The 27,571-nt window shown below is 71.5% G+C and overlaps 1 protein-coding gene across 2 annotated transcripts in view; it reads left to right on the top strand.

The window, feature by feature from the left end:
- Positions 1 to 27,571, top strand: part of RXRA (retinoid X receptor alpha) — an 80,143-nt gene that overhangs the window by 39,627 nt on the left and 12,945 nt on the right. For both annotated transcript variants that reach the window (XM_079790029.1, XM_079790030.1), the window contains exons 2-4: positions 20,481 to 20,746; positions 25,052 to 25,202; positions 25,660 to 25,839. In XM_079790029.1, the coding sequence (XP_079646155.1) occupies positions 20,481 to 20,746; positions 25,052 to 25,202; positions 25,660 to 25,839 (597 nt within the window). The remainder of the gene's footprint in view (positions 1 to 20,480; positions 20,747 to 25,051; positions 25,203 to 25,659; positions 25,840 to 27,571) is intronic.

The raw sequence follows: 27,571 nt of genomic DNA, 5'->3' as shown, positions 1-27,571 counted from the left end.
GCTGGCCGCCCTGGGGGTGCAGCCCACGATCCTGGCCCCGCACTGTCTCCTGGACGGTGGGCAGGCGGCGGTGCGAAGGGGGTGAGCGGCCAGCAGCACGCTCTGCAGGGAGCTGGCAGCCGCCCCTTGTTCTGGGCATGACCAGGGAGGGCAGAGGGTGCAGGCGAGGCCCTGAGTCCCCGGGGCCCAAGGTGCCAGCCGTTCGGTTCTGAGGCGCTGCTGTGCTGCATTGTGCACAGGGTCCTGGCCCACGCCTGGCGGGGGGTGGGGGGGGGGTCCTGGCCCCCCAGCCGTTTTAATGCCTGCCTCCTGAGCAGACCATGCCATCCGTCCCAGAGGTGGAGGAGGGAGAGCGGTGGCCTGCCCTGTGGGGGAGGGGGCGGGGGAACGAGGATGCCTGCTGGCTTATCAGGGCTCTAGGGTGCCCTGGTGCCCATCCCCAGGGGCAGGTGTGAGGGGGGCTCTCTCTGCCCCCCACCAGCTCGCTCTGCCCAGCGGCCGCTCCCGGGTGCCCAGACCGGCTGTGTGTCCGTCTGCGCCGGGAGTGCAGGGGGCTCCTGCCCGCGGGCGGCCCTCCGGCCACACACGGCCCCGGGAGCTCCCGAGCCGAGCGCCGGCGGGAGCCAGGCTGCCCTTGGCTGTGACTTTGTTTTGTTTCCTTAAGTCAGATTGTCCTGCTCCATCCTGTGCCCGGAAGAGAGGCTGCTCGGCGTTGGGCGGGGCCGAGCCCCTCGCCTTCCCCGGGTGGGGGTGGGGCGGCCTGCGCTGGCCTCCGTCAGCAGATGTCCACGCTGCCGGGTCGCTCCTGCTGACACAGCTCCTGGGCCTGGGCCAGGCCCCCCCCCCCCCCACACACACATCTGTGTGTGCTGTTCCCTTCCACCTGCTTGTCCTTGCAGCGCTCTTCCCGGTCCCTCGCCGGCGCGGGGGGCCCTGCACCCGTCTCTCCCGCTCCCGTGGGGCCCCTGCCGCGGGGGAACACCTGACCCCGGGGGGCAGGGAGGGGTGAAGGGAGCGCAGGTGTCCCGAGGCGGGCACTCAGCACACGGGGCTCCTGGGGGCTTCTGGGACCGGCCATCGGTGGGACCACAGGGTGGCGAGTGGGTGGGGGACGTCACTGCCCAGTGGCCTGGTGGCCCTTCTGTGTCGCAGGCCTGCTGTGAGCCGAGGCGTGGCTGCCCTGGAGGCTTGTCCCACACTGACCACAGCCAGGGCCCTGCCCTCCTGCCCGGCGCCCCTCTTGGCCGCCCAGGTCCTCGGAGGTGACAAGACTGGCCCGCCGACAGCGAGGCCTTGGGCCGCGCCTGAGCAGGGGCCCCGCGCCCCTCCCGGAGGTGGCCTCCCGAGTGGCCCGGCCAGAGCCCGAGACCCAGGTGCTTGTGGCCCGCAGGGGACGGGCCCAATGACCTACCCGGCCCCGTAGGGTGCAGCCCAGCCTCCCGTGGGAGAGGCAGCGCCCAGGCCTGGGTGAGTCAGGAGGGGCGGCGGGCCTGGCCCCTGCCCACGGCGCTCCCTGGGCCCTGGGCCTCCGGGTGAGGCTGCAGCCCCGAAGGGGCTCCTCTCCTAGGCCACCGCCAAGCACGGCCTCCTGGTCCCTCCTGGGAGCACTCCCGGCGCCGAGCGTGGCCAGCCCGCGTGTTGGGACCCCCGTTCCCAGCCCCGTCCTGCCGTCCGCTGGCATCGAGTCCGGGCAGGTGTGTGTGCAGGGCGGCCGCCCCAGGTGGGAGCCGGAGGCAGCGTGCCGGCCCCGTGAGTCACACCGATCCCGGAGCGGGGGTGGCAGGGGCCCCGCTGAGGCCGACGTGCCGAGGCATGCTGCCGGCCAGGCCTGGGAACCGCCGAGGCGCGGGAGAGCGGGCGGGGGCCAGCCCTCTGGGACCCGCCTCCCCCCAGGCTGTGCTGCGGACCGCTGGGAGGCTGGGTGGCCAGGAGGAGCAGACGCTGCCCCAGGGCCCACCTTCAAGCCGGGAAAACCCGCTGGAGGGGAGGAGGGGAGGTGGGCAGGCAGATAGGATCTGAGTGCCGGCGCTGCGGGGGAGGGCCCTGGGCGTCCCGGGAGCAGGCGTGGCTGCGCAGGGAGCCTGGGGGGTGGGCCTCCAGAGCTGCCTCCGGCCAGGCCCTCCGGTGTGTGTCCCCAGGGCTCCTGTCCCCGGCGCCTCGTCTCCCCAGGCCCCTCCTGCAGACCCTTTGCCGCTGGGTCAGGGGGTCAGCAGCCAGACCGAGGGCCTTCGCAGGGCTCTAGGGCCCCCGGTCCTGGGTCAGGGGCTTTAGAGCTGGGGGCCCAGGGTGGACAGCAGCCCCTCCTCCTACCGAGGGCCGGCACCCCGCTGCCCCTCCGTGGCAGAGACAGCCAAGCCAGGAGGGGCTGTGCGCAGGGCAGCCAGCACGGCCGGGCCGGCCCAGCCTGTGTCCTGGGCCCAGCTTTTCAGGGAAAACGGACCTTCGGGAGGACAGGTGTGGGCTGGACTGGTCACGGGGGTCCTAGACGGGGTGGACCTGCCGGGGCAGGCCAGAGGCTGCAGAGGCTTCGGAGAGGGCGGGGTGGGGGGAACCTGCAGTCTGGGGTGATGGGCTCAGACTAAGCTAGCACCTAGGGCAGGGTGGGGAAGAGCCATTTGGGTATTTACAGCGTCATTCGTGCGCCATACGAAACGACCAGTGTGAACATTAGCCTGCTGCGTTTGGTCCAACGCTTAATTAGCTCACCCCTAAGGCCTTGGCAGGGCCAGACCACAGGATTTTGGCCCGTGGGCCGGATGTTCCCCACCCCTGACCTTTAGGGTGGGGCCCCGCTCTTGAGGGGTGTTTTTTGGGGCGGGGTCTGGTCTGGACTTTTCTACTCTGGCAGGGGCAGTGAGGGCTTCCTGGAGGAGGTGTCTGTCAGGAAGCCCCACAGGGAAAGACCGTGCCTGCTCTGAGGACCAGGGTGAGGGGCTGGGCGGGGCTGGACACGAGGCTTGTGTGGGACAGGATGCCCACCCACCGTGGCCCCGGCCCTCAGAGAGGGAGCCGGGCTGGCCTTGCTGAGTGAGTGTGGGAGACCCCTGGGCTTATTTGGGGTTTTCCAAGCTAATGGTCAGCAGTCTTGGCGGGAGGCCCCCTGGGTCTGCCTGTCTTCGACTTCCTGATCCGGGCTTGGGGCGGGGGCTGGGGGGTGACTTCACCTCGGATGAGCTCTGGCCTCCCTGGGGCTCTGCCCGTCTGCCGACTCGCAGTGGGGGCAGTGGGCAGTGCCTCAGTCCTGGCCGCACGCACAGTAGGTGCTCGTGAAGGGCTCCTTCAGCTTGGGGCCGCTTAGGTGGACTCAAAGCGGTCCGCAGTGCCCGCTGTGGGGCGTCGCTGTCTGGGGGACCTCCCGGGCCCCTCCTAACCCTGCCCCCGACCAGGCGTGTGGGAGCGGCCGGGCGGCCTCCGTGGGACCTTGGTCTCTGTGCGGCCCTCCCCCCCCTGCCAGGGTGTGAACGACGGGAGGGGGCAGCAGCGCGGGGGCCAGTGTGCCCGCCGTGGGCAGGCGCCTCCCCCCGCCGCTCGCCCCGCTGCTGCTCCTGCTGCCGGCAGCTCGGCGGCCGCGTGCGCAGGAAGGAAGCGGAGGCTTGGGTGGTGTGTGCGTGTTTACTTTTGACTGGGCTCAGGGGCGCTGGCCAGGGCTGGGCGCCTTGATGGGGAGGGGGAGGCCTGGGGAGGCGAGGGGGCCCCGGGGGGGCGGGGCGTCCTGGGGGCCAGGAGCTGGGTGCCCGGCAGGTCCCGCTGGTGGGGTGAGAGGCCTGAGAGGGAGCAGAAGGCCTGCCGTCCGTCCCCCGGGGTGGCCCGGCCGCCGCCTCATGTTGCTGGGCTGGGGAGGCGGAGCTGGGGCAGGGACTGGGCCCGAGCACCCCTGTGTTTGGAAGGAACAGCAGGTTTGAGGGGTGTGGCGGGGGGGGGGGGCTTCCAGGTCACCGTCCATCCCCCCCCCCCGTTCTGCGGGGGACGCTGTCTGGGCGGGCGCAGCCCCCTGGCGGGCAGGAGCGGGCGGCCTCCCTCTGTGCTCCCCTCCCGTTCCCGCAGTGTCAACGCTCCCGCCAACTGCCGGCTCGGCCCAGGGGCTGGGGAGCGAGGGACGGAGACCCCGGGCGTCGTCAGCGTCCCTGCATGCTGGCTGGCCGGACAGGGAGGTGCCCGCGAGCTGGTCTGAGCCGGTCCCGCCCCGCTGCCCTCCCCGCCCCCGCCTTTTTGCCCACCCAGAGGCGGCACATGCTGCTTGCCGTTCTGTCAGCTCCTGGCATGTTCCTGGCATGTTCCTGGCGCATCCCTGGCGCTTGCCAAGGGTTTGAGCGCCTCTGGCTGGGCCTGCCCGGGCGGGGCCCATGGGTGAGACCCCTCGGGGGCAGGAGGCCCCGGGCCTTGCTCGGCTGGGACACGGGACGTGTGACCACGCGGATGTGGGTTCTGGGCGCAGGTGGGATGGTGGAGGCAGAGTGCCCAGTCCTATGAGAGCCCCCCTCCCCCCCGCTCAGGCGTCGGCACGCAGGGGGGCTGTGTGTCCAGGCTTCTCCACCCCGAGGCCGCCCAGCCAGTGGGGTAGACCCTGCGCCGTCACCTGGACTTGCTCTTCCGCCCCGATGGCCCCTGGCAGGCAAGTGCGGGGGGGGCGGGGGGGCCCAGAGGCTGGGTCTTCGCATTGTTGACGCGCCACGTTGGGGTGGGACAAGATGACGTAGGACCTTCGGGGTTGGGGGGTGCTGGGGGCCCGGGGGTGTTGTGAGCTGGTCAGGACCAGCCCTGGGCCTAGCACTGGCCCCGCCGAGGCTGGAGGTGGCCTGTGCTGCTGCGCGGAGGCCCCTGCGGTGCCGGGCTTGCCGCCGCCTGTGGGCTCAGGGTGAGCGGGGCTCGGGCACGGCCCTCCCTGGTTGCTGACGATGGCAGGAGGGAGCTGCCGAGGGGTGAGGTTTGTGGGGCACAATGACCTGACGCAGTGGGGTGAGGGCCCGGGGATCTCACGGGAGCCGCCCTGCTCGCCTCGCCCCGGGAGCGCAGGCTGACGGCCCAGGCCCTCCGGCGGCCGAGGAGGATCTGGGGGTCACGGTTGACCACCAGCCACAGCTGAGTTAGCATGGCTGCCTTTCGGGAGTAAAGCTGGGATCCTCACCCCGGGCAGGACCGCCCAGGCCCCTGTCGGTCAGTGAGCTTCTCCAGGTGTGGTCCCGGGCGCCGAACCAGACGCGCCGGCAGCTGGGAGGCAGGAGGGAGGGATCCCGGCCAACCCGGGGGAGGTGCAGCCGCCTCGGGACTGTCTGGCCAGGGTCTTGCTGAAACCAGGCCGCGCAGAGGTGGTTTGTGTGGTTCTGAAAACGCGGCTGCACACGGCACAGAACCCGCCGACCGATCAGCGCGGGAGGACGCACCACCTCCCCGCCCCGAGCGGCGTCCTGCCCCCTCTGCCCAGGGACCCTGGGACTTCCTCCCGCCTCCAACTGCACCCGAGTGGGTTCTGGTGTGTGGACCTTTACGAGCAGGTGGGGTGAGGGGTGCGAGGACCCATAGCAAGTTGGGTTTCAGGTGAGGAGGGTGTGAGCAGAGGGGTGCCCTGCGGCCAGGGGGCGCTGGAGAGGGACCGAGGCAGGGCTGCCGCTGGCCCTTCTGTGAGGGTCCTGCAGGCGGATGAGCCCCCCGCCCGCTGCACCGGTGCCCCCCGCCCCCGCCCCCGCCTGCTGCACCGGTGCCCCCTCCACCCCCGCCCGCTGCACCGGAGCCCTCCCCGCCCCCGCCCGCTGCACCGGTGCCCCCCCGCCCCTGCCCGCTGCACCGGAGCCCCCCCTCCGCGCCCGCCCGCTGCACCGGAGCTCTCCCCGCCCCCGCCCGCTGCACCGGTGCCCCCCCCCGCCCCTGCCCGCTGCACCGGAGCCCCCGCCCGCCCCCGCCCGCTGCACCGGAGCTCTCCCCGCCCCCGCCCGCTGCACCGGTGCCCCCCCCCCGCCCCCGCCCGCTGCACCAGAGCCCACCCGCCCCCGCCCACTGCACCGGAGCCCCCCCGCCCCCGCCCGCTGCACCGGTGCCCCCCCGCCCCCGGCCCGCTGCACCGGTGCCCCCCCGCCCCTGCCCGCTGCACCGGAGCCCCCCCGCCCCCGCCCGCTGCACCGGAGCCCCCCCGCCCCCGCCCGCTGCACCGGAGCCCTCCCCGCCCCCGCCCGCTGCACCGGAGCCCTCCCCGCCCCCAGCCCGCTGCACCGGAGCCCCCCCTCCGCCCCCGCCCGCTGCACCGGAGCTCTCCCCGCCCCCGCCCGCTGCACCGGTGCCCCCCCCCGCCCCTGCCCGCTGCACCGGAGCCCCCGCCCGCCCCCGCCCGCTGCACCGGAGCTCTCCCCGCCCCCGCCCGCTGCACCGGTGCCCCCCCCCGCCCCCGCCCGCTGCACCGGAGCCCACCCCGCCCCCGCCCACTGCACCGGAGCCCCCCCGCCCCCGCCCGCTGCACCGGAGCCCCCTCCGCCCCCGCCCGCTGCACCGGTGCCCCCCGCCCCCGCCCGCTGCACCGATGCCCCACGGCCGGCGCCGGGGCTGTCCTGGGCAGCGGGGTTCCAAGTGCTCAGAAGAACCTTGGCGCCGCTCCCAGCGTTGGCCGTGGGCCGTGGGCCTGTGCGTGCAGCCTCGGCCCCTGCAGCCTGGGCAGGCGGCCCACGGGCTCCTGGGGTGGGGGTGGAGGACCCCCTGCTTGCCTGCCGGGGCCCCGGGGGCTGCAGGCTGTGTGCAGTGGCCCCCGCGCCCCCACTCCCGGGGCCTGCCGCTGGCTGATGGGCCACAAAAGACAGCTGTGCCCGGAAGAAGGACCCGCTGTGTGGCTGGAGGGCGGCCAGCGCTGGGAGGCCCCCTCCCTCCCCACTTCCTGCAGAGCCCCTCCCCCCAGCACAGCCCCCTCCCCCAGCACAGCCCCTCCCCCCAGCACAGCCCCCTCCCCCAGCACAGCCCCTCCCCCCAGCACAGCCCCTCCCCCCAGCACAGCCCCCTCCCCCCAGCACAGCACCTCCCCCCAGCACAGCCCCTCCCCCAGCACAGCCCCTCCCCCCAGCAGAGCCCCCTCCCCCCAGCAGAGCCCCTCCCCCAGCACAGCCCCCTCCCCCCAGCACAGCCCCCTCCCCCCAGCACAGCCCCTCCCCCAGCACAGCCCTCTCCCCCAGCACAGCCCCTCCCCCCAGCACAGCCCCTCCCCCAGCACAGCCCCTCCCCCAGCACAGCCCCTCCCCCCAGCACAGCCCCTCCCCCAGCACAGCCCCCTCCCCCCAGCAGAGCCCCTCCCCCCAGCAGAGCACCCTCCCCCCAGAACAGCCCCCTCCCCCCAGAACAGCCCCCTCCCCCCAGCACAGCCCTGCCTGCGGCCCATCCGGTTCTCTCAGCCCTGCCTCCTGGCTGCTGGCTCTGCTGGACCTGCCCTCTGCCCTCTGCCCTCCGGGCTGGTGAGCTGGCTCCCCCCCTGGACCCCCCCACCTCCCACCCTGGATCCCGCCTCCCATCCTGGCACCCCCTCCCCCCGCTGCTGGGCCCTCACCTTTGCTGTCCCTCCTGCAGGATGCTCCTGCCTGGCCTTCAGGGTGCTGTGCACAGAATGCCTCCTGCCAGGGGGCGTGGGGCGGCGGGGGGTGTGGGGTGGCGGGGGGTGTCGGGCGGCGGGGGTGTGGGATGCCAGGGGTGTGGGGCGGCGGGGGGTGTGGGGCGGCGGGGGGTGTCGGGCGGCGGGGGGTGTGGGATGCCGGGGGGGTGTGGGATGCCGGGGGTGTGGGATGCCGGGGGATGCGGGGCGGCCGGTGGCCGAGGGCATGCGACCTCCCATAGCGCCACTTGGGTTTCTCCCAGGGCCCCGGCCCCGCCCCAGGCCAGGCCGAGACGAGCACAGTGCAGGTAATGGCTGAGCGTCCCTGGGCGCCGGCTGGCACTGTTGGGGGGCGTGCCCCCCACCCCAATTTTACGCCAGGTCACCCGACTTGCCCGCAGCCAGGCAGCTGGCCAGCATGGAGAGGATTTGAGCTCGGTCCGCCCGCCGCCGGGACTGCCGTGGCTCGGATGGAGGAAACGAGCCGGTCCCTGGCCTTTTCCAAGAAGCTCGGCCCGGCCAATGGGCGCTGCCTGTGGCCGCAGGTGTCTGAGGGGGCGGCCGGGCCGGGAAAGGGGAACTCGGCGCCGGCAGCCCGAGCGCCACTCGTTCCTGAGAGCTCCCGGCGCCTGGGGAGCCGGCCTCCTTCCTCCCGGCCTCCTTCCTCCCGGTGCCGCCACCGAGCCACCACCCTGCATCCCCGCCGGAGGCTGCGGGACCCCGAGCCCGCGGGCCGGGGGCCGATGGGGCCGATGGGGCCGTCGCCGTGGTGGGACCTCTCGCCCGCGCTCGCCATGCGGCTGCACCTCCTGGCCGCTCTTTCGGGAGGCGGCCTGGGCTGGCGGGCAGGCGACCGCAGGTGGCTGGCAGGTGAGGGCAGGGGGGCTCGGGCGGCGTGGCCGGGCGGGGGCGGGGTCTTGCCCACGGGTGTGGGGCTCATGGCGGGTCTGTCTGGGAGGCCAGGTGCTGGGCATGGACATCGCCTCACAGCACGCCTCCCGATGCCCTGTCATGGCTGCTGGGCACGCGCCCAGCGCCCAGCCGTGCCAGGCGCTTCGTGCGTGTCCTAGTTCCCGCTCACAGCCTGAGGCCGGGACCACCGGCCCGGCCGGCCCTGGCGTGGCATCGCCAGCGGTTCCGGTCGGGAGGGGGCTGGCTGCTCTCCTCTCCCTGCCTGACGCTCTGCGGAGGCTCCTGGGTCTGCCTCTCCCCTTTCCAGGTGCGGAAACTGAGGCTGGGCTGGCGGGATGGTCTCCCTGGAGGGTGCCGTGGACCCGCCGTCCTCCTGGGCGCCGTGTCTGGAGCGTCGGGGGAGCTGTGGGGCCGGGGCTCCCTGGGGCAGGCGGATGACGGACAGCCGGAGCCCGTGGGCCCCTGGGTCTCGGCCCGGCTCCCTGGGGCGGGGAGGGGGGGGGATGGCGGAGGCCTGCGTGCGGGAGGTGAGAGCTGGTCCCGGGCTCACCCTGTGGTGCGGGAGTGAGGGCTCCGGCCGCATGACCGTCCCCGGGTTGGTTTGTCCGGCCCTTCACACCTAGGCTCCTGGCCGGCATCTCCGCGGAGGGCCCACGGCCCGGCTCCCTCGTGCCGTGTCTCTGGGAACCTCCTGGCTGTGGAGCTGGAACCTGAAATAGGAGAACAGGCACCAGCCGGCGCCGTGCCGTCCTGACGGGCCGGGGTGCCCACGACACCCCTCCAGGCTTCCCGCTCTGTGGGTCAGGGATGAGGGTCAGGCCCCCAGGTGTGTGGCCCCCACCCTGTCCTGCGGCCAGCCCGGCGGGTGGGGACCTGGGCCCGCGCTGGGCTTCTCGGCGCAATTCCGCCGTCGGCGCTCTGCGGTCAGGCCAGTGACCGCCAGGCTCGCCCAGGTGCGGGGCCGTGAGCGCCAGGTCTCGCCCGGCTGGGCTGGGGCTCGGTCCTCCTGTCGTGGGGTGTTGGAGGGGTTTGGGCTCCCCTCCCTCTGGGAGCTCCTCCTTGTGGGCGAGAACCTCACACGCGTGCCCCGTCTCCCTGCCACCGGGACCCTGACGGGCACGGCGGCTCCGGGCTTGGGTGTCCTTGTCTGTGAAATGGGCGCAGAAAGAAAGTTCCGGGCCAGGCGCTCAGCGTGACAGCGGGTTTCGATCCTGTGCTTTTACCCCGAGACACGCGGGGCTGTCAGGCCCTGCTGTGTGTGTGTGTGTGTGTGTGTGTGTGTGTGTGTGGAGGGGGGTCCCGGGCCCTTGGCGGCTGGGCCACACCCCCCGGGTCCTGCAGACGAGCCGCCTGCCTCACTTGCAGGTGACCTGGGACGGTGGCTCCGGCCTCGTGCAGGAGGCCGGTGCCTGGACGCGCCCCTGCCTGCTGGCTGCTTGACCTTGTGTGTGCCCGGGCCCCTGCCTGCCACCTCTTTCCAGCTTATTCTCTGGGAAATGGCCCAGCGCAGCTTGTTAGCGTCGTGTACGAACTCAGGTCGCCAGCCACGAGCAGGTGTCTGCCGTGAGTCCCACGTGTGGCATCGGCACGTGAGGAGTTCTCGCTGACCCCGGGTCCTTGTGCGCCGGCTCCTCTCCTGGCCGGGCTCTGCTGGTGAGGGAGTGGCGCCCGATGGAGCGAGGGGTACGCGCCGTCCTGTCTCTGGCGGCCCAGGTGACAGCCGAGTGCTCGCGGGGCAGGTGCTCAGGGTTCCCCAGGCGTCTGGCGGGCTGTGTGTCCCCCGGAGGGGCCGAGTCTCGCACTTGGGGGGCTGCTGCTCCCCGGACTGCGTGTGGGTCAGGAACTGGGTTTGCAGACCTGAAGGCATCTTTCTGGGTCCCTCTCCTCTCCGTCCGATGCCAAAGGGCCCCCCACTCTCCGGAGGGTCTGAGAGCTGGGGGCTGCTGCTGGGCTTGCTCCCCAGGCTCCGTGCTGCCTGCCCCCAGGAGGTGGCCCTGCCACGGGGCCACTCATTGGTCGCTTGACTGGCCCGGGGCGGATGCCCCCAGCCCTGCCCATCCCTGTGCCCGGGCATTCAGAGAGCAGCCAGCAGGGAAAGGTGTTCCTGCGCCCTCCCACGTGGGCCCTGGCCTCAGCCACCCCCAGGGTGCTGGTGGGGCCCGGACAGGTGGACGGTGACAAGGCCGCGAGGGTCAGGACGGGGCGCCGGCAGGGACTGCAGGGCGGAGGCGCCTACCCAGGCAGCCCGAGCGGGGGCCAGGCGCGGGGGAGGGGCCCTGGCTCGGCCTCGGGCGGGTCAGGGCTTTGGGGTTTGGGGTGCAGGTGGGAGCGGTGGGAGGTCCCGGCAGTGCCCGTGGAGGGCTGGCCGTGGGCGGGCGGGCTGAGCTGGCTGTGGGCACCCCCGGGGCGTGCTGCCTGGCCCTCCTGGGGTCTCAGTGTGCCCGTCCCCTGCCGCCTGAGGCCCTGTGGGCTGGGTGGCTCGCTGGGTGCCGCCATGGTGCCCCTGCAGCCCCATCCCAGGTCCTGGGGCACCCCCACCGCACCTGCCCACCCTCATGTCTTCGGGGTCAGCGGCTGGTTCCCTCCGCTGTCACGGCATCCGGAGACGTGCCCCTCGGCCGCCGCCCCCTCTGGGTCAGGAGTGAGGCCTTGGGTTGGAGACTTGGGGACGTGGTTCGATGTCCCGTGAGGATGGGGGTGGAGGTTCTGGGTCCGAGGGTGCACCCCCGGCCCCTGGACCTTCGTCTCCTCAGTGCAGAGCGCAGTCCCTGCATCCGCCTGCCCCGTGCCTGCCAGGGACCCCGAGGGGGCGGGGGAGGGCAGAGCCTGGCACAGCAGGTCCCCAGGGTGGCTGGGTGGGAGGTGGGGAGTTGATCCTGTCACGTGGCCCAGCAGTGAGGGCTCGGCTGGCCTGCGGGGGCCGGGGTCTCAGTGCAGAGCCCCAGGGCTCTCAGCGGGTGGGGGTGACAGGCAGGCTGGGTGCAGTAGGCTGGGTGGGTGGGAGGTGGGTGCCGCTGTGCTGGCCAAGGGGAGCCCCCGCAAGGCCCGCCCCTGCGAGGAGGCGCCAGGCCCGTGGCGCGGGGGAAGCCCCTGTCGGCGGGCAGACCTCCGCTCTCGGTCTGTCTCACGGGCGAGGCCCCGTCTCCCGCCTGCAGAGGCCCTGCCAGCCCGGCCCCCGCGCACGACGGGCTGAGTCAGTGCCCGTGGGCGAGCCTGCCTCTGCCAGGGCGGGTGCCGCGGGCCCAGGGCCCACGCACTCGGCGGCGGGGGTCTCGGGCAGCCCTCCGCGAACCCGGGGGAGCTCCCCTGCCCTCCGTGGACGCCTGGCGGGGCCCTGCCCCCCACCGCGTGGCCCCGGGTGGGCACGGCCTGGCGGCGCTGAGCGCCAGGTGCTTGTCCTCCAAGCGGCCATCTCCGCAGGCAGCGGGAGGCCGCGGGTCCCGGGAGGAGCCAGCCATGCTGGGCCCACGGGAGCTGCGCCCCCAGCGTCCCCCTCCCTGGCTGTTCCAGGACGTGACTGGCCGCCGCCTGGCGTCGCCTCCCGAGCCCCCGCTCCTCGCGGGTGGCTGGGGCGCGGCCGGGCTGTGGCCGGTCTGCGAGCTGCTCCCGGAGCCGCAGGGGATGCGCTGAAAACGAAGAGAGAAACAGCTGCCGGGGCGAGAACACGGGCGGGCGAGAACACGGGTGTTCCACGACAGCCGCGGGCGGGCGGGCGGCGGCCCCGGCGGGGAGCAGGCGGCTCAAAGCGAAAGGAGAATCGTCTCTTCCTGTTACAGAGAAACCGCCCAGCCAGCCGCAGGCCGGCCCCGGCTGCTGTGGGAGCGGCGGGGTTTCACCAGGAATTCCCCCTCCGCCCACCCTCCTGCACCGTCGGGGCCGGCGCCCGGGGGTGCGGGGCCGAGCAGGAGACCTGCTTGGAGGGGAGGCCGCTGCGCCAGGAGCCCTGCGGGCCTCAGAGGTGAGCGTGCTCCCAGCTCCCTGCGCTCCGTGTCCCTCGCCGGGCACCGCCGCCGGCCGCTACCTGCCCGCTCTCCCTGGCGGGGCACGGGGTTCTCTGTAAGGCGCGTGTGTTGGGAGCAGCAGGCAGAACGCTGGCGGCTCCTGCTCTGGCTCGGGAATCGCCTCTGCCTCCCGAGCCCCTCGGCTCACCTGCGGGATGGACGGAGCTGGTAACGAGCGTCGGCGTGGTGCGCACGTGTAGACACGTCATAGGGCTGCTACTTAGACGTGTCCCGTGTCGGAGTCTCTGTCCTGGGGGAGACGCACAGCCCAGGGCGGTGCGGGCCCCCGTGCACAGCGTTGCCCCTCGGCGAGGCCGGGCTGTGACGGCATCACGCGGCTCAATTTCAGCGGCCTCCCTGCTCTGCGCCTGCCCCTGAGCCACCCGTGCCGCGCCTGCGCCGCCTCCCCGGTTCCCGCAGGCCTGGGGCTGACTGCCCCGGCCCCACCGCAGCCCGTGTTACGCCACTGAGCAGGGGGCCTGGGCCAGCTGCCCGGCAGCAGACCGGGTGTCCGCCGGCTGCACCCCGGGGAGGGAAGGGTTGGGGTCTGGCCAGTGTGTGTGCTGTCCTGCGCCTCCCCCAGCACGTTTCCCTAAGCTGTGAGGAGCTGGGGCGTGGATGTGGCTTTGGAGCAGGTTCCTCCCCTGTCCCGTGGTGGTTTAGGCAGAGCCCCCCAGCTTCAGTGTGCCGCTCGGCAGCCAGGGGCCCCCAGGTGCCCACCGTGGGATCTGTAGGAGTGCCGCCGGCTGGGTGGGGAGGGCAGCGTCCACTGAGAATTGAGGGGAAGGTGGTGCCGATGCATTGGTTGACTGTGGCTGGGCCTGGTGTGAAGGCTGTGGCCACACCCTGGGACCGTGGGCTTCCGTAGGGTGGGCACGGGGTTGGGGCAGCTTCCTGCCAAGGCCCTAGTGCCCAGTGCGTTGGGTCCATCACTCCTCGGCTCTTTCCCGAACACCTTCCAAGCCCAGGCCCCAGATGACTGGTCACAGGTGGCCCCTCTTGGCCACACCTTCCTCCTGGCTGGGCCCCACTTCCCCCACAGGACTGGGCTCCAGCCGCACGCCCTGCCACTGGCCCAACCACAGTGCCCAGGTTGTATGAGTGGCTGAGCTGAGGGCGGCTGCTACCCTGGGCACCACTCTCTCTTCCTCCCCCTGCCCCTCACCAGCCCGGGCCTGCTCAGTATCCCATCCGTCTCCCTGGGTCTCATCCTTTTGTTGTGCAGTGGGCAGGGCAAGGCGTTGCTCAGATGATGACAATGGTGATGGTGGTGATGGTGATGGTGATGATGGTGATAATGATGATGTTGATAGTGATGATGATAGCGATGGTGATGGTGATAATGATGGTGGTGATGGTGGTGGTGATGATGGTGATGGTGGTGATGGTGGTGGTGATGGTGATGATGGTGAAGGTGATGGTGATGATGGTGATGGTGAAGGTGATGATGGTGAAGGTGAAGGTGATGATGGTGAAGGTGATGATGGTGGTGATGGTGAAGGTGAAGGTGATGATGGTGATGGTGAAGGTGAAGGTGATGATGATGATGGTGGTGATGGTGATGGTGAAGGTGAAGGTGATGATGGTGATGGTGAAGGTGAAGGTGATGATGGTGAAGGTGATGATGATGGTGATGGTGATGGTGAAGGTGAAGGTGATGATGGTGAAGGTGAAGGTGATGGTGATGATGGTGCAGATGTGTTGTCATTGAGAGCTCACTGGATGCCGGTGCAGCCATCTTCCTGCCCTGAGCTCTATTATGGAGTATTTCCCTGGTTGGACCCTGTGGGGCTTGATGGGGCCTGGCCATGAGGAGCATCCCAGGTGTGTGCCCGCTGCCCTGGGGAGTGAGGTCGGTCAGGACGGAAGGGCTTTGGGTTGGTGCCCCAGGCTGGGGCCTGGAGGTCCTGGAGGCCCCGGGGGAGGGCTCTGGGTGAAGGTCCTGCCTTGTTATCTGGTTTCCTCGCGTTGGGGTCCAGCCACCTGGCCCGTCGTTGCTGCGGCATGCCCTCCTTGATCAGGGACCACAGGCCTCGGGTAGGACCCAGGCCCCTCGCCTTCACTTTACCCCCTCGTTTCCCTCATTTCCCAGGCTCCTGCCTGGAGCCAGCCCCTGACCCTGTATTGGGGGCCGATTCCAAGGGGAGCTGGACGGGGTCCCTGCCAGCCAGGCCCCGGTGTAGGGGGCAGAGGGCTGAGAGCTGGGCCCCAGGGGAGCGAGTCGGCTGCGCGCTGCTCCTGGGGTCGGGACAGAGAGCTGCGGCCCTGCTTTCCTGATGGGGCGGCGGCTGAGGACGCAGAGCCGGGCCTGGCATTCCCGGTCCTCGAGGTCTGTGCGCCACCGGAGCCTGGGGGCCTGGGCCCATGGCGGCAGTGGCCAGCCTGCCCAGCGGGTCACTCTCAGCGAGCACCCGCCCCTTCTCAAGCCCTGGGCAGGGCCGTGGCCGGCTTGGCTCTGCAGCCCCCGGTCACTTTGGACCCCGTGTGACCTTGGGGCTGGCATGGCGGTGGTCAGCGCGTCCTGCCTGTCCTTTGGTGTCCAGCCCGCCTTCCCCCTCCTTGGCCCCTGGGCACCCGTCTGGGCACGGCCTGGGGGCAGGTGGAAGCAGCGCTTGGAGGGGCGAGCAGTGGTCTCCAAGCAGGTGGAGGGTGAGCCCCGTTCGGTGTCCAGGGGCTGAAATTCCTTACGGCCACTTCCTGTGGCCGGTGGTGCAGGGATGAAGGAGATGCATGTGCTGGTTCACTGGGCGCCGCCTCCCCCTCCCCCTTCCCCCTCCCTCTCCTCCTTCCCCTCCACCTCCCCCTCCCCTTCCCCCTCCCCCTCCCTCTTCCCCCCTCCCTCCTCCCTCCTCCCTCCTCCCTCCTCCCTCCTCCCTCCTCCCTCCTCCCTCCTCCCTCCTCCCTCCTCTCTCCTCCCTCCTCTCGGGCCTGGGTGCGTCTGGGCCAGCCCGGACTCCCGTACGGAGTGGGCCCCGAGTTCTGGCCCCGCCAGCTGACCGATTTGCTGGGCCTGGCAGAGGGAGGTGCCTGGGTCCCTTCTGGCCAGTTGGGGGCCTCTTCCCAGGGGCCCTGTGGCTGCCTGATTGCACCCCTCTGGCCCTCCTCAAAGGCCCAGGCTCTGGGAGGCAGGCTGGGGTGTCCCCTGGTCACCCAGAGGGCACCGCTGACCGGGGCTGAGATTGGGGGGCCGGGGCCATTGGCTGGGCAAAGGGCAAGGTGAGCGCAGAGGAGCTGAAATTTCAGCCTGAGCACTCGAGCCGTAAACCGACCCGGCTGAGGCCGGGGGTGAGCCGTGCTCCTGGGGTCGGAGGGCCGGGCCCCCGAGCTGACCCGCCTTCTGCAGGGAGGCCGGAGCTGGCACCGGCGGTGAGTCCACCTGCCAGGCCCTGCCCGCAGCCCTGCTCTTGGCATCCCGCTCACAGCCGGCAGCCCTGGCGGAGCCCCCTGGCACCAGGCAGCACCGCCGGGGACATGCCTGCCGGCCTCCGTTCCTGAGGGCCCCCCTGTTCCAACCACCCCCGGCTTCCCCCAAACCCCGACGCGCCGTGGTCCCACCGCAGTCCCCGCCGGGCGGCCACTTCTCCTCCTCGGGGTGGCAGGGGAAGCAGCCCTTCCGGAAGGGGGGGCTGGCGGTGGGCGTCCTCACTGCAGGGTTTCCGTTCTGGGGGCGCGCCAGGCAGGGGCACAGAGATGCAGGGGTGGGGCGGGTGCTTATGTTCCAGCCTGTCCTTGTCTTGTTGGCTGCTGGCTCTCCGAGAGGGCCTTTCTGACCCTTTGTGCCCGTCTCCCCTCCTGGGCACCCCCTCCTTCTCCATGCCCCTCCTGGACGCTCCTGGCCCACTCCAGCCCTGTGGGACCCTCCCCTGCGCCGTGGTGTGGACCCGGCCGGCCCTGCCCGCCTGGGCTCCCTGCCCGCTGGGCTCTGCTTGGACCTGCTGCCCTCATTGCTCCTGCAAACTCAGAAGGGCCTAGGGGGACCTGAGGCCCCCTTTCCAAGAACTAGGGGTTCCCTGCCTGCCGGGAGGGGCTGAGTCTGGGGCTCCCCCCCAGCAGCACGTGGCTGGCATTTCCTGCCACCTCCCACCTCCCCCGCCTGCCAGGCAGAGGCAGGAAGGGAGGGGGCGGGGGTTCCCCGGCTTCCTGCTGCGGGGCCCGGCGGGTCCTGGGGGGCGTGCTGGGGGAGCCTGTACAGCTCAGGAATTGGGTCCGTTGGGACACCCCGCCCCTCTCCCAGGGGCCTGATGGGCAGCTCCCGAGGTGGCTGTAGTTCTGCTGGCAGACACCCGTCGCGGGGAGCTCGCCACCTCCAAGCGGCCGTTCCCTCAGTCACCGTGAGGACATTCTACACGCCAGCTTACTGAGTGCGACCTTCACCCTCACCCTCACCCTCGGCCCGGCGCTGCCCTGAGCCTGCCGAGCGCCGGCCACTCGCCATTCCCTCTGCTTCTCGGCTTCCGCTCTGGCCTCTGGGTATTTTGCATTTTAGAGTCAGTTTTGTGGCCTCAACTACTTTTTGTGCCAAGAGATCTGTCTGCCACCTCTTCCATGCTGCCTTCCCGGATTGACCCCGGCAGCTCTGTGAGGTCCCTTCGCTGGCGTCGGGGTTGCCAGGCGTCCCTTCTGTCTGGACAGGGCCTGCCTCTTTCTGGAGGTCCCTTGAGTTCCCAGCCTCCTCCCCCGAGTCCCACCGATGCTGATGGTCTCAGTGGAGGCAGATGGGGTGTAAGGGGGGTGAGGTGCTGGGGTTTGGGGCCTGGTGAGACCAGGTGCTGAGGTCCTAGATGTGGCCATTGGGTTTTGTCCTCGGTCAGAGGCCCCGGCCGCCCCTCGGGCGGTGGGCTGGGTCCGGGCTCTGAGCCTGGAGCAGAGGATCAGATAAGCCTGTGGTGACGAGTCCCTGCGAGTCCCGAGTAGGACTTTTTCAGAAGAACCTTATCGCCTCATCGCTGCCCGCTTATCAGTGGGTGGGGACAGCGGCAGCGGGAGGAGGCGGGGCCGCGGCTCGAGGGGTGCAGGGCCCTGCCGCAGCGGCTGCTGGGCGCGTTGGCCTGTTCTTCCTGACATTCCTTTCCTGGCCAGAGTGTGTGTCTGCAGAAGACTCCAGAAAACACCCCGGCCATTGTCACCCGGCCTCCCAGCCTGTGTCTGTGTGGCCGTCTGTAAACAGGAAGGCCGCGCGGGGCCTGGGCCAGCCTTCCTGCACGCAGGCATGTGGGCCCCGGGCTCACACCGTCTGTCTGGGGTAATGGCTGCAGCCTTGACCCTGGGGTGCACAGGATGGGGGTGCGCCTGAGGAGCCAGGCCCCTCACGTGGGGACGGGCTGACCCAGAGGCCAAGGCTCCTTCCCGGTCCCCCTCCTCCCGGAGCCCCTCCTGCGCTCTTTCCTCGCCCGCCGTCTCCCCGCTCCCGGGCTCCCCTCCTCAGGGCTCTGACTTGGGCTGGCTGCTGTGGAGCCTGGGGGGCTGGGGGAGCTTTGGGGTGCAGCCTGGCAGCCACCTCCCTCCCTCCTTCCTTCCGGCCAAGCTTTCTCCTGCATCTCCCTCCCCTTCCTGCCCTGGAGCAGCAAACAAACAAGACGCAGCTCAGGCCCGGCCTGCTCAGCCCCCAGGGTCCCTGCAGATGTGTGACAGCCAGCAGTGCCCCTGGTTCAGGGACCTGAGTCCCCGCCCCCGGACTGTCTGCGGAGGGTGGAGAGGGCGGGGCAGCGGCGAGAATCCAGGCTGCCCTCGCCCTCTCGGCCCATCAGTCACAGGCTGGGAAGGAAGAGGGGCGTCTCCCTCAGGGCAGCCAGGCCCACTGGCTTCTGGGATTGCCCCCCCCCCCCCCATGGCCAGCCTTTCTGCAGACACCCCAGGGGTCGCCTTTGCCTCAGCGTGGGCTCTGGTGATGTCGGCAACACGCACCTACCTTCCCTTTCTCTCGACCTGGACGCCAGCAGGCCCGTGCGGCCCGTGAGGGGGAGGCCAGCCGCGGCCTCTGCAGAGCCCTGCCTTCCGCCGGCCGCTACGGGCTTGGCCGGGGCGGAGCTGGCTCAGGGCTGCAGCCCGGGGTGCATGCGGGCTGGGAGGCGGGCACTCCGGGGTCCCAGCAGCGGCCTGGGGCACACGGTGGTGCCGCCCAGGGGGGCTGGAGACTTCGGGGAGTGTGCCTCCCCAGGGCCTCGGCTTCCTGGTCTGTCACGGGGGGGGGGGGGGGGGGGGGCGGTCAGGGCTATGCAGGTGCTTCACGGTCACGTGCCTGTCCGCCGGGGCGGCCCGGGGAGGCCTCGGGCCACACGAGGGCCGGGGAGCGGATGGCGAACAGGAGGCCCCGCGGCGCCCCTCTGCCCTCGCCGGGGCTCCCTCACGCTTCTGTGTCCCAGTTCAGTGCCCGGCGAGGGTTCCCGCGGGCAGAGAGCCCCTCGCGGGTGGAGGCCGGTGCCCCAGGCAGGCCCCGCCCGGCTGGAAAGTGAACTTCTCGGAGGGGAAGCGGGAGGAAGTGCCGGCCGGCGGGGCTGCGGGGTGGAGGGCACATGCTCCGGAGGACCGGCTGGCGGGGCTCGGAGCCTCTGGTTCCTGCGGGACCACCCGCTCGAGGGTGCCCGCGCCGTCAAGCACGAGGCCCGGAGGAGCGCCTGGACCTTGGGCTGGTTGGGGGTGGCGTCCTGAAGCGTGACGCTGCGTGTCCCCTCGGCGACGGATGGGGAGGAGGGGGCCGGGGGACGAGGCAGTGCGCAGCGATTCTTCCCGCTCTGGGCCCCGTGACGCTCTGAGGTGCAGGGAGTCGAAGTCGTCCCGGGTGTCGAGGGGCTGCTCGGCTGTTGAGGGCGGAGGAGCTGGGGGGACGGACGAGCTGGGGGGGGTGCCCTGACGAGGGTGTGGGGACGGGACTCCCCATTGTGCCATGGCCCCTGGGCTTCTCAGAAGTGTGGTCGCTGCCCGCCGGCTGGGTTGTGGGAAGGCTGAGGCCCAGAGCGGGGCGTGGCTGGCCGGGCATCCTGCGGGCTCCAGCCGCTCCTGCTCAGGCCCCGGGCAGGCGGGGATTCACCACCTGAGCGCCGGCTGCGTCTCCTGCTGCCCAGCCCTCGGGGGGTGGGGGGGACCGGGTGGGAGGCCGCCCGGGCGCTGGTTGGGCGTTGAAATCCCTGAGATGAGAGGCGGGTGTGGGAGGTCCTGCCTCTCCCCGTCTCTGCGGCCGCCCGGCTCCAGGCCTGGCCCACACAGCTGGGCCCTCCGAGCCGCCACCCCCAGGCCTGGCCCGCGGGGCCCTAGGAGTCAGGAGTGGTCTGGTGTGGCCTGAGCCGGCCCAGGCCTTGGGCTGGGGAGCAGCCGGCCCCTGGGGCTGGCCGTGGCCGGCCAAGGCAGGTGTAGAACACAGGTACTCCTTCCCGCTGTGAAATGGGGTGATGGCAGCGCCCCCCCGCCCCCCCCCCCCCGGCCTCCGCCTCCGCCTCCCTCCAGGCATTCGTCGGCCCTGGGCAGGCGTCGGTTCTGCTCCACAGGGGGCTGTCTCCCCAGGACAGCCTGCAGTGTGACCCCTGAGAACACGGGAGAGGGGCTGGCTCTCCGGTCCCGGGCATGCTGGGTGGACAGGCCTGGGGCGCTGAGGTTTCGAGTGGCAGCCGTCTGGCCTCCTTGCTGGACAGGGACCCCGGAGCACCCTGCCGGGGCTGCCGGCATCTCGTCCTGCATCTGCCCGGGGCCCCTGAGCCCGAAGGCCGAGCCAGGCCGGCGGTGCCTTGGAGGGAGCGCGCCCCTCTGCCCGGCCTGGCCCGCCCGTGTGGTTGGGAATTGGGGTCGGTGAGCCCCGGGGTTAAGGGGATGGACGCCCGGTCTGGCCCGCCCGTGTGGTTGGGAATTGGGGTCGGTGAGCCCCGGGGTTAAGGGGATGGACGCCCGGTCTGGCCCGCCCGTGTCGTTGGGAATTGGGGTCGGTGAGCCCCGGGGTGGAGGGGATGGACGCCCGGCCTGCTCTCCTCCGTGGTCCCCGTCGGGGGTCCTGACCGCCTCCTGTGCTTCTTGTCTTGCAGACTTCTCCACCCAGGTGAACAGCTCCCCCCTCAGCTCGCCCACGGGGCGGGGCTCCATGGCTGCCCCCTCGCTGCACCCCTCGCTGGGGCCCGGCCTCGGCGCCCCGCTCGGCTCCCCGGGACAGCTGCACTCGCCCATCAGCACGCTGAGCTCCCCCATCAACGGCATGGGCCCGCCCTTCTCCGTCATCAGCTCCCCCATGGGCCCCCACTCCATGTCCGTGCCCACCACGCCCACGCTGGGCTTCGGCACCGGCAGCCCGCAGGTAAGTGGGGGCGGGCCCTGCGGGACCTCGGTGGCAGCACGTGGCCCCGGGGCAGGCGCTGTCATGGCCCCCCTCATCTCTGGGAAGCGGAGCCTCAGAGAGGCGGCCTCCGCCTGGGTTCGAGCCTGGGTCTGGCTGACCCTTGAGCCCGTGGCCCTCAGAGGTCACCACTCCAGCAGGGCCCCCTCTGCAGGTGGGGAGTCCGTGTTCTGAGGCTGCGACCCACCTCCCCGGGCCCCGTCCTCCCAGCGGCCCCTTCTTGGGCCTGTCCTTCCCCTCCCGTCTCTGCTCGTCCCAGGCCCTGTGGCCTCAGTACCCCGCCCAGACCCCGCCGGGCAGACGTGTCCGGGTGCAGCAGATGCGTCCCTGCTGGGGTGCCCGGGCTCGGGCCCGCGTGGCCCCCGCTCACGGCCCGGCTGCTGGGCCTGTCTAGCCGGGCACGGCGGAGAAGCTCGCTGGCTTTCCCGGGGCGACCTTGTCACCCCTCTGCACCCGGGGCTGGGGGTCAGCGCAGGGTCCCATGCCCGCAGGTACCCTGGCCTTCCAGAAGCCGCGGAGGCCGAGGGATGGAGGAGGGCGCCCGGCCACCTTCCTGGCTGTTTTGCGTGTAGCCGCCGCCCCCTTCTTGCTGGCTGCGGGCACACGGAAGGGCAGCCGAGACTGCAGCCGGGCAGTGGGGTGCCTACGCCCTCAGAGCCCCGCCAGCTTGGTGCTCGCAGACCTGCCGCCCGGCCTGGCACCCTGGGGCTGTGCACGGGGGGAGCCTGCAGTGGGCTGTGCGGGGGCGGGGCCTAGGGTGCCCACAGACCTCGGTGCGTGGAGGCCCGGAGCCCCCACCCCAGGTCTGCCGTGGGCGAGGGCCTCCTGGCGGCCAGTTGGGGGGGGGGGGCTGCGTGCCATCGGGAGGAAGGGCGTGGTGTAGGGGAGAGGCCGGGAGGGATGAGCAGGGGCCCTGGGGCGTGGGCGAGGTTATTTGAGTAAGTCCCATCGGCTCCGGCGGGAACTGAAATAAAGGCCGAGGATATGAAAGGGGAAACGAGGGGGACCGCGCCCTGGCCGCACCGGGGAGTCTTCAGGCTCTGGGTCCCACAGGAGACGGGGTGGAGTGGGTGAGGGGCTTCGGGGCCCGTGTGTGGGGGGATGGGTGGCAGAGTGGGCCCCGGGCTGCGGGAGCCAGGACCCAGCCCGAGGCCTGGCAGCGTGGCCCGAGAAGGGGAAGGAGGACCTGCCGTGGCCGGTGGGACTGGCCGGCCGTGGAGAGAAAAGGCAGAGTGGGCCCGGCCGGCGGGGCTCAGCGGTTGAGCACCGACCTATGAACCACAGGTCAGGGTTCGATTCCGGTCAGGGCACAGGCCCGGGTTTCGGGCTCCATCTCCAGTGGGGGGCGTGCAGGAGGCAGCCGATCAGTGATTCTCTCTCATCATTGATGTTTCTATCCCTCTTCCTTCCTCTCTGAAATCAATTAGAAAATACACATATGTGTGTGTGTGTATATATATATATATATATATATATATATATAGAGAGAGAGAGAGAGAGAGAGAGAGAGGGAGAGAAAGAGAGGGAGAGAGAGAGAGGGGGGGGGGAGGGAGAGAGGGAAGCGTGCGGGCAAAGTGGGTGGCCCAGCCCCAGTGGCTCAGTTGGATGTCATCCTGTGCACCTCAGGGTTGCCGGTTCGATGCCTGGGTGGGCGCATGCCTGGGTGGGCGCATGCCTGGGTGGGCGCATGCCTGGGTGGGCGCATGCCTGGGTGGCCGCATGCCTGGGTGGGCGCATGCCTGGGTGGGCGCATGCCTGGGTGGCACATGCCTGGGTGGGCGCATGCCTGGGTGGGCGCATGCCTGGGTGGCACATGCCTGGGTGGCACATGCCTGGGTGGGCGCATGCCTGGGTGGGCGCATGCCTGGGTGGGCGCATGCCTGGGTGGGCGCATGCCTGGGTGGCACATGCCTGGGTGGGCGCATGCCTGGGTGGGCGCATGCCTGGGTGGGCGCATGCCTGGGTGGCACATGCCTGGGTGGGCGCATGCCTGGGTGGCCGCATGCCTGGGTGGCACATGCCTGGGTGGGCGCATGCCTGGGTGGCAGGTTCGATCCCAGTCAGGGCACCTGTGGAAGGCTCTGGGTTGATGTCTCTCACATCGGTGTTCCTCTCTCGCCCTCCCTCCCTGGGGCCTGCAGAGGGCTCCAGCCTTCCTCCTCTCCCTCACGGCAGGGTCTCCAAGGGCGCCCCAGCTCCGGCCGACTCTGCCCAAGGGACAGGAGCCCGGGAGGGCAGGGACATGCAGCCCACAGCCTGGGGGTCACTGACCGAGACACACCTCTCCGTCTGTCCTCCTGGTGGGACCTGGCCAGCCTTCCTTCCAGCCCGGCCTCAGTTTACCTAGGGCAGGCCCCGTCTCAAGGACCTGCACGTGGGGCCCGGGAGACAGGGCAGGCGCCCCTTCCCGCCCGGCATGGGTTGGGCAGCCACAGGAGGGGGACACGTTCATTCTTGTCCCCGGACGCCAGCTGGCCCAGCCGCGGGCAGTGGTGGCCGGTCCCAGCTCGGGGAAGGCTGCAGCCGGGAGGGGTCCCCTCACATCCTCAGTGGCGCCCACAGCTGGCTCCTCAGGGCCTGCCCTTGGCCACTGTGCCGTCCCCCCACTTTCAGATGTTTGGTCGCAGCCCCTCCCGGTGCCAGGCCGGGCCGGCGGCCTCTCCTCTGGGAGGCGGGTGTGGGAGTGCAGGACGCCTTAGCCGGGTCCTGTCCCCGCCAGCAGCCCGCAGCCCAGGCCCCCCTGCACCCAGACTCGCACACGCGGAACCTCGGGCTCAGAGGGCTGACCTCCCCAGTCACCCGTGGCGGAGGCAGGATGGGGGGTAAGCTGTGGCCCCTGTCCCTGGCACCTGGCGGCCAGCTGTGCGGGTGCCCGGGTGGGGTCACTGTGGGCTCTTCGGCAGCCAGCTGGCTCACACCTGGGGGTGGGGCATTTCCTGTGGGTTCCCACGCCGCCCGAGACCGGCGGGCGGGGCCCGGGGCGCAGCAGCACGTGGCCCGCAGTCGGCGCCTTCTCTCAGCTGCGTGCCCCTCCGCAGTCCCCCTCGTCCGGGCCGCACCTGCCTCCTGCGGACAGCGCCTGGCCACGCGGCCGCCCTGCTCTGCGGTGGGGGCCCCGGGATGCTGGCCCAGTGGGCTGGCTCTGCCTCCCACAGCCCCCCGCGCCCCCTGGGGGCGGTACCCGTCCTCACAGCACCCGGCCTGCCCGGCAGAGGAGGGAGGGGGCCAGGGCCTGGAGGGGCGCAGGCGGGGGCCCGTGAAATGCTGTTGGGGCGGTTTCCATGCGTGTGCCTTGAGCACCACGCTCTTCCGGTCCCGTGAGAAAGGGGGGTGGGAGTTGGGGGTCACGGGGAAGGAAGAGGGTGAGGTTCCTGTGTGGGGAGGCGCCCGGGGCTACCAGGGGGCAGCAGCTGCCGCCGCCCACCCCTGATTTCCGCCTTTGTCAGGGGTTTGCAGAAGTGGGGCGCTGGGGGCCGCCCGGCCGGGGTCCTGGCGCCTGGGAGGCGGGCTGGCTTGCGGGGTGCAGTGGGCAGCGCCGTGGGGCCTCTGGTGCTGGCGGGAGAGCCGGGCAGACGCAGCGGAACCAAAACTGCTGTGTCATTGCAGCCCGGCAGCTGTTGCCAGGGTGACCGGTGAGTTTCCCACGCTCCCTCCGGCGCGGCGGGCGGCCTGCAGGGCGCGGGGCTGTGGGGAGAGGCAGGGTGTCCCTCGCCGTGGATGCCTGAGGGGTGTCTCTGTCCCCCTCTCCTGGAGACACGCGATCGGAGACCCCGCCCTGCCCCCCGAGGCCCGGGCATGTGGCCTCTGGGTGGACCCCAGCTCTCCTCCCTCCTCACTGTGACCAGGCCGCAGTGCCCCTCTGTGTGTTGGGGAGCCCCCAAGTGCCTGGCTCCCCGGGAAGGTCGTGGGGCTCACACTGTCCCTCCGAGGGAGTGCCCAGTAAGGGAGGCGGTCCTTAGCGGGCGAGGGGCAGGGGCCGGGCCGGGTCCCCTTCTGAAGCCCGCGTCGGCGGTGGGGCCCCGAGGGCTGGGCAGCCTCCGCCAGCCCGGCACAGCCAGTGGGGGCCGGCACGCAGCTGGTGCTCCATGGGGCTCAGCCCTGCTGTTCCCCGGCTGTGGCCTGGGGCGGGCAGAGCCCCCTCTGAGCCTGTTCCTCTCTGTAAAGTGGGGGTGTGGCCGCGCTTCCCGGCTGCAGGCCGCTGGGCGCTATGGCGTGTGCCCCTGGGCTCCCAGCACCCGCCAGGCTGAGCCCGCGTTCCCTCCTCAGCTCAGCTCGCCCATGAACCCCGTCAGCAGCACGGAGGACATCAAGCCCCCGCTGGGCCTCAATGGCGTCCTCAAGGTCCCGGCCCACCCCTCAGGGAACATGGCGTCCTTCACCAAGCACATCTGCGCCATCTGCGGGGACCGCTCCTCAGGTAGGCGGGCAGCGGCACGGGGCCCTGGGCGGGGGGGGGGGGGGGGCGCGGGGCGGGGGCGGCCAGCAGTGAGGGGTGCTGGGGCTCCGGGCCTCTCGCACGGACCTTCTCGGGTTTTCACGTCGGGGGGACAGTAAGTGGGCGCCCACGGTGGCCAGGGCGGTCCGGAGGCCCCGGAGAGGAGGCGGCCGTTGGCGGGGACGCTGGCCCAGGAGGCGGCAGTGCAGGCTGTGCCTCGCTCTGGGCTGAGCCGGGGCCAAGGACCCCTCGCCTCCGCCTCTGCACCCCGATAGCCCCCGGGGAGGACGGCCGCCTCTCTGGGGCCGCCAGCTCAGACACAGACAGGCCGTCCCCGCGGGCCTGGGCCTCGCCCCAGCGCTGGAGCCGGAGGCCAGGAGGAGGCCAGGGCCCGGGGTGCCGGGGGTGCGGGCGCTCACGGCCGGCCGCCCGCCCGCAGGCAAGCACTACGGCGTGTACAGCTGCGAGGGCTGCAAAGGCTTCTTCAAGCGGACGGTGCGCAAGGACCTGACCTACACCTGCCGGGACAACAAGGACTGCCTCATCGACAAGCGGCAGCGCAACCGCTGCCAGTACTGCCGCTACCAGAAGTGCCTGGCCATGGGCATGAAGCGGGAAGGTAGGCCGGCCTCCTCCCTGCGCCGCCCGCCCCGGCCGCAGCTCCGCCGCGCTCTGCCGGGGGCTGCTCGCATGCCTCTGGTGACGGGGCGCTCGCTCCCTGTGGGGGCCGCGCTGCTGCTGCTGCGGCTGCATGTGGGCGGCATGTCCGGGGCCGGTGATCTCTCCCACCAGCTCCCTCCTGAGCGCCTGCTGCATGCCAGGCTCCGGGACCCCAGGAGGGCGGCCTCGGTCCCGCACGCTGGTGGCGCCCGTGCCGCGGGGACGGCGCCTGCTCAGGCCCTCTCCGAGGGCGCAGTGCCCAGGGTCCAGCGCGGGGCTCCAGGGAGGCAGGCAGAGGACAGTGAGGGCCACGGCTGGAGGTGGGAGGCGGGGCGGGAATGGACGAGGCTGGCACGGCACGGCGGGTGCACACGGGTCCTGGGCCGTGTTCCTGCCGTCCAGTAGGGACAGTCAAGGAGGCCCTAGTGGGGGCAGCGCTGATTGGAGGGGGGGGGGGGACAGGAAGCTGCAGAGGCCATCCGGTGTCCCCCAGCCTGCTGGACGCCGGGGTCAGTCTGCTCTGTCCCCCCTGCAGCCCTGGCGGGGTTAACCCAGCACCCGGGCCCTGGGGCGGCGGGGCTCCAGCCGCCGGCCTCTGGGCCGTGGATTTGTGGGACCATCTCATTTCATTGGCGGGGGCGGGGCAGGCAGGTAGCACGAAGGGTCACGCCTCTGAAGTCACTGGAATTGTCAGGAGGTGCAGCCAGACCTGGGTCTGGGCCCTCAGTCCTGGCTCGCAGTGTGGCCTCCCCCTCGCTCCTGGCTGTCCGTGGCCTCAGTTTCCCCATCGGTAGGTTTGGTGACCCCTGCACTCAGAGGGTGGGCCCCGGGGGTTGGGGTCTCGCCGCCTGTTCCCTTCTGCACAGTGGCTGTTCCGTGGCCCAGGCGTGGCCGGCCTGAGCCCAGCTCCTTCCCGCTGCTCCTGACTGCCCTCTTGTGGCGGCTGCAGTTCTTACCAGTTTCCTTTCCTTGTTTTTGTTTTTGCTGCTGCTCAGCCTCAGTTGTTCTCGTTCAGAAATCGCACGCTCAGCGGGGCCATGGTGTCCTGCGGGACCCCTCCCTGAGGCTGCCGGCCTGTGGGGCACGGTGATGTGGCGGGGCTTGTGGCGGCCGGCTCCTGCGGGGGGCCGCCCCGCCGAGGGCAGGGGGAGCTCGGGGCTCCGGTGCTGAGCTGGCGGCCGGCCGGGGCCTTCCTGGTCAGAGTGCATGTTTCATGTAGTGCTGGGCCCGCCCTCCTGTGCAGGTGGGGGAGCTGAGGCCCAGGAGGTCAGGGCTTGTCGGAGTGCGTGCGGGCTGCGTCGGCCTCAGGCTCCCTCGGGACTGATCCCGTTAGGCCACTGGGGAGGCGTGTGCCTGCCAATTGCCCTGGGTGCCGGTGTAGTCAGGGAGGGCTTGCTGGAGGTGGTGGGACACAGAATGCCCCTTTCGGATAGGGACTCGGGCCGGGAGGAGCGTGAGGTGGGCAGTGGATTGGGTTGGAGCCTGGCCAGAGTGCTGGGCGCCAGTGCGCCAGGGGGAGGTGGGCACCCTGGCATGAGCCCGAGGCTGCAGCACGGAGCAGGCTCGGAGCGTAGCCGAGGTCTCTGACTCACTGAGCCCACCTCGACTGGTGCCGGGCACCACTCTGGGCACTGGGCACACAGTGAGCTGTGGGTATCCTCCGTGGAAAGTGGACGTCACATAGCCACGCA

Source organism: Cnephaeus nilssonii (genome assembly GCF_951640355.1).
Source record: "Cnephaeus nilssonii genome assembly, chromosome: 14".
Taxonomy (NCBI): domain Eukaryota; kingdom Metazoa; phylum Chordata; class Mammalia; order Chiroptera; family Vespertilionidae; genus Cnephaeus; species Cnephaeus nilssonii.
The sequence above is the reverse complement of the archived record's forward strand: the minus strand, read 5'-3'. Positions and strand labels throughout refer to the sequence as shown.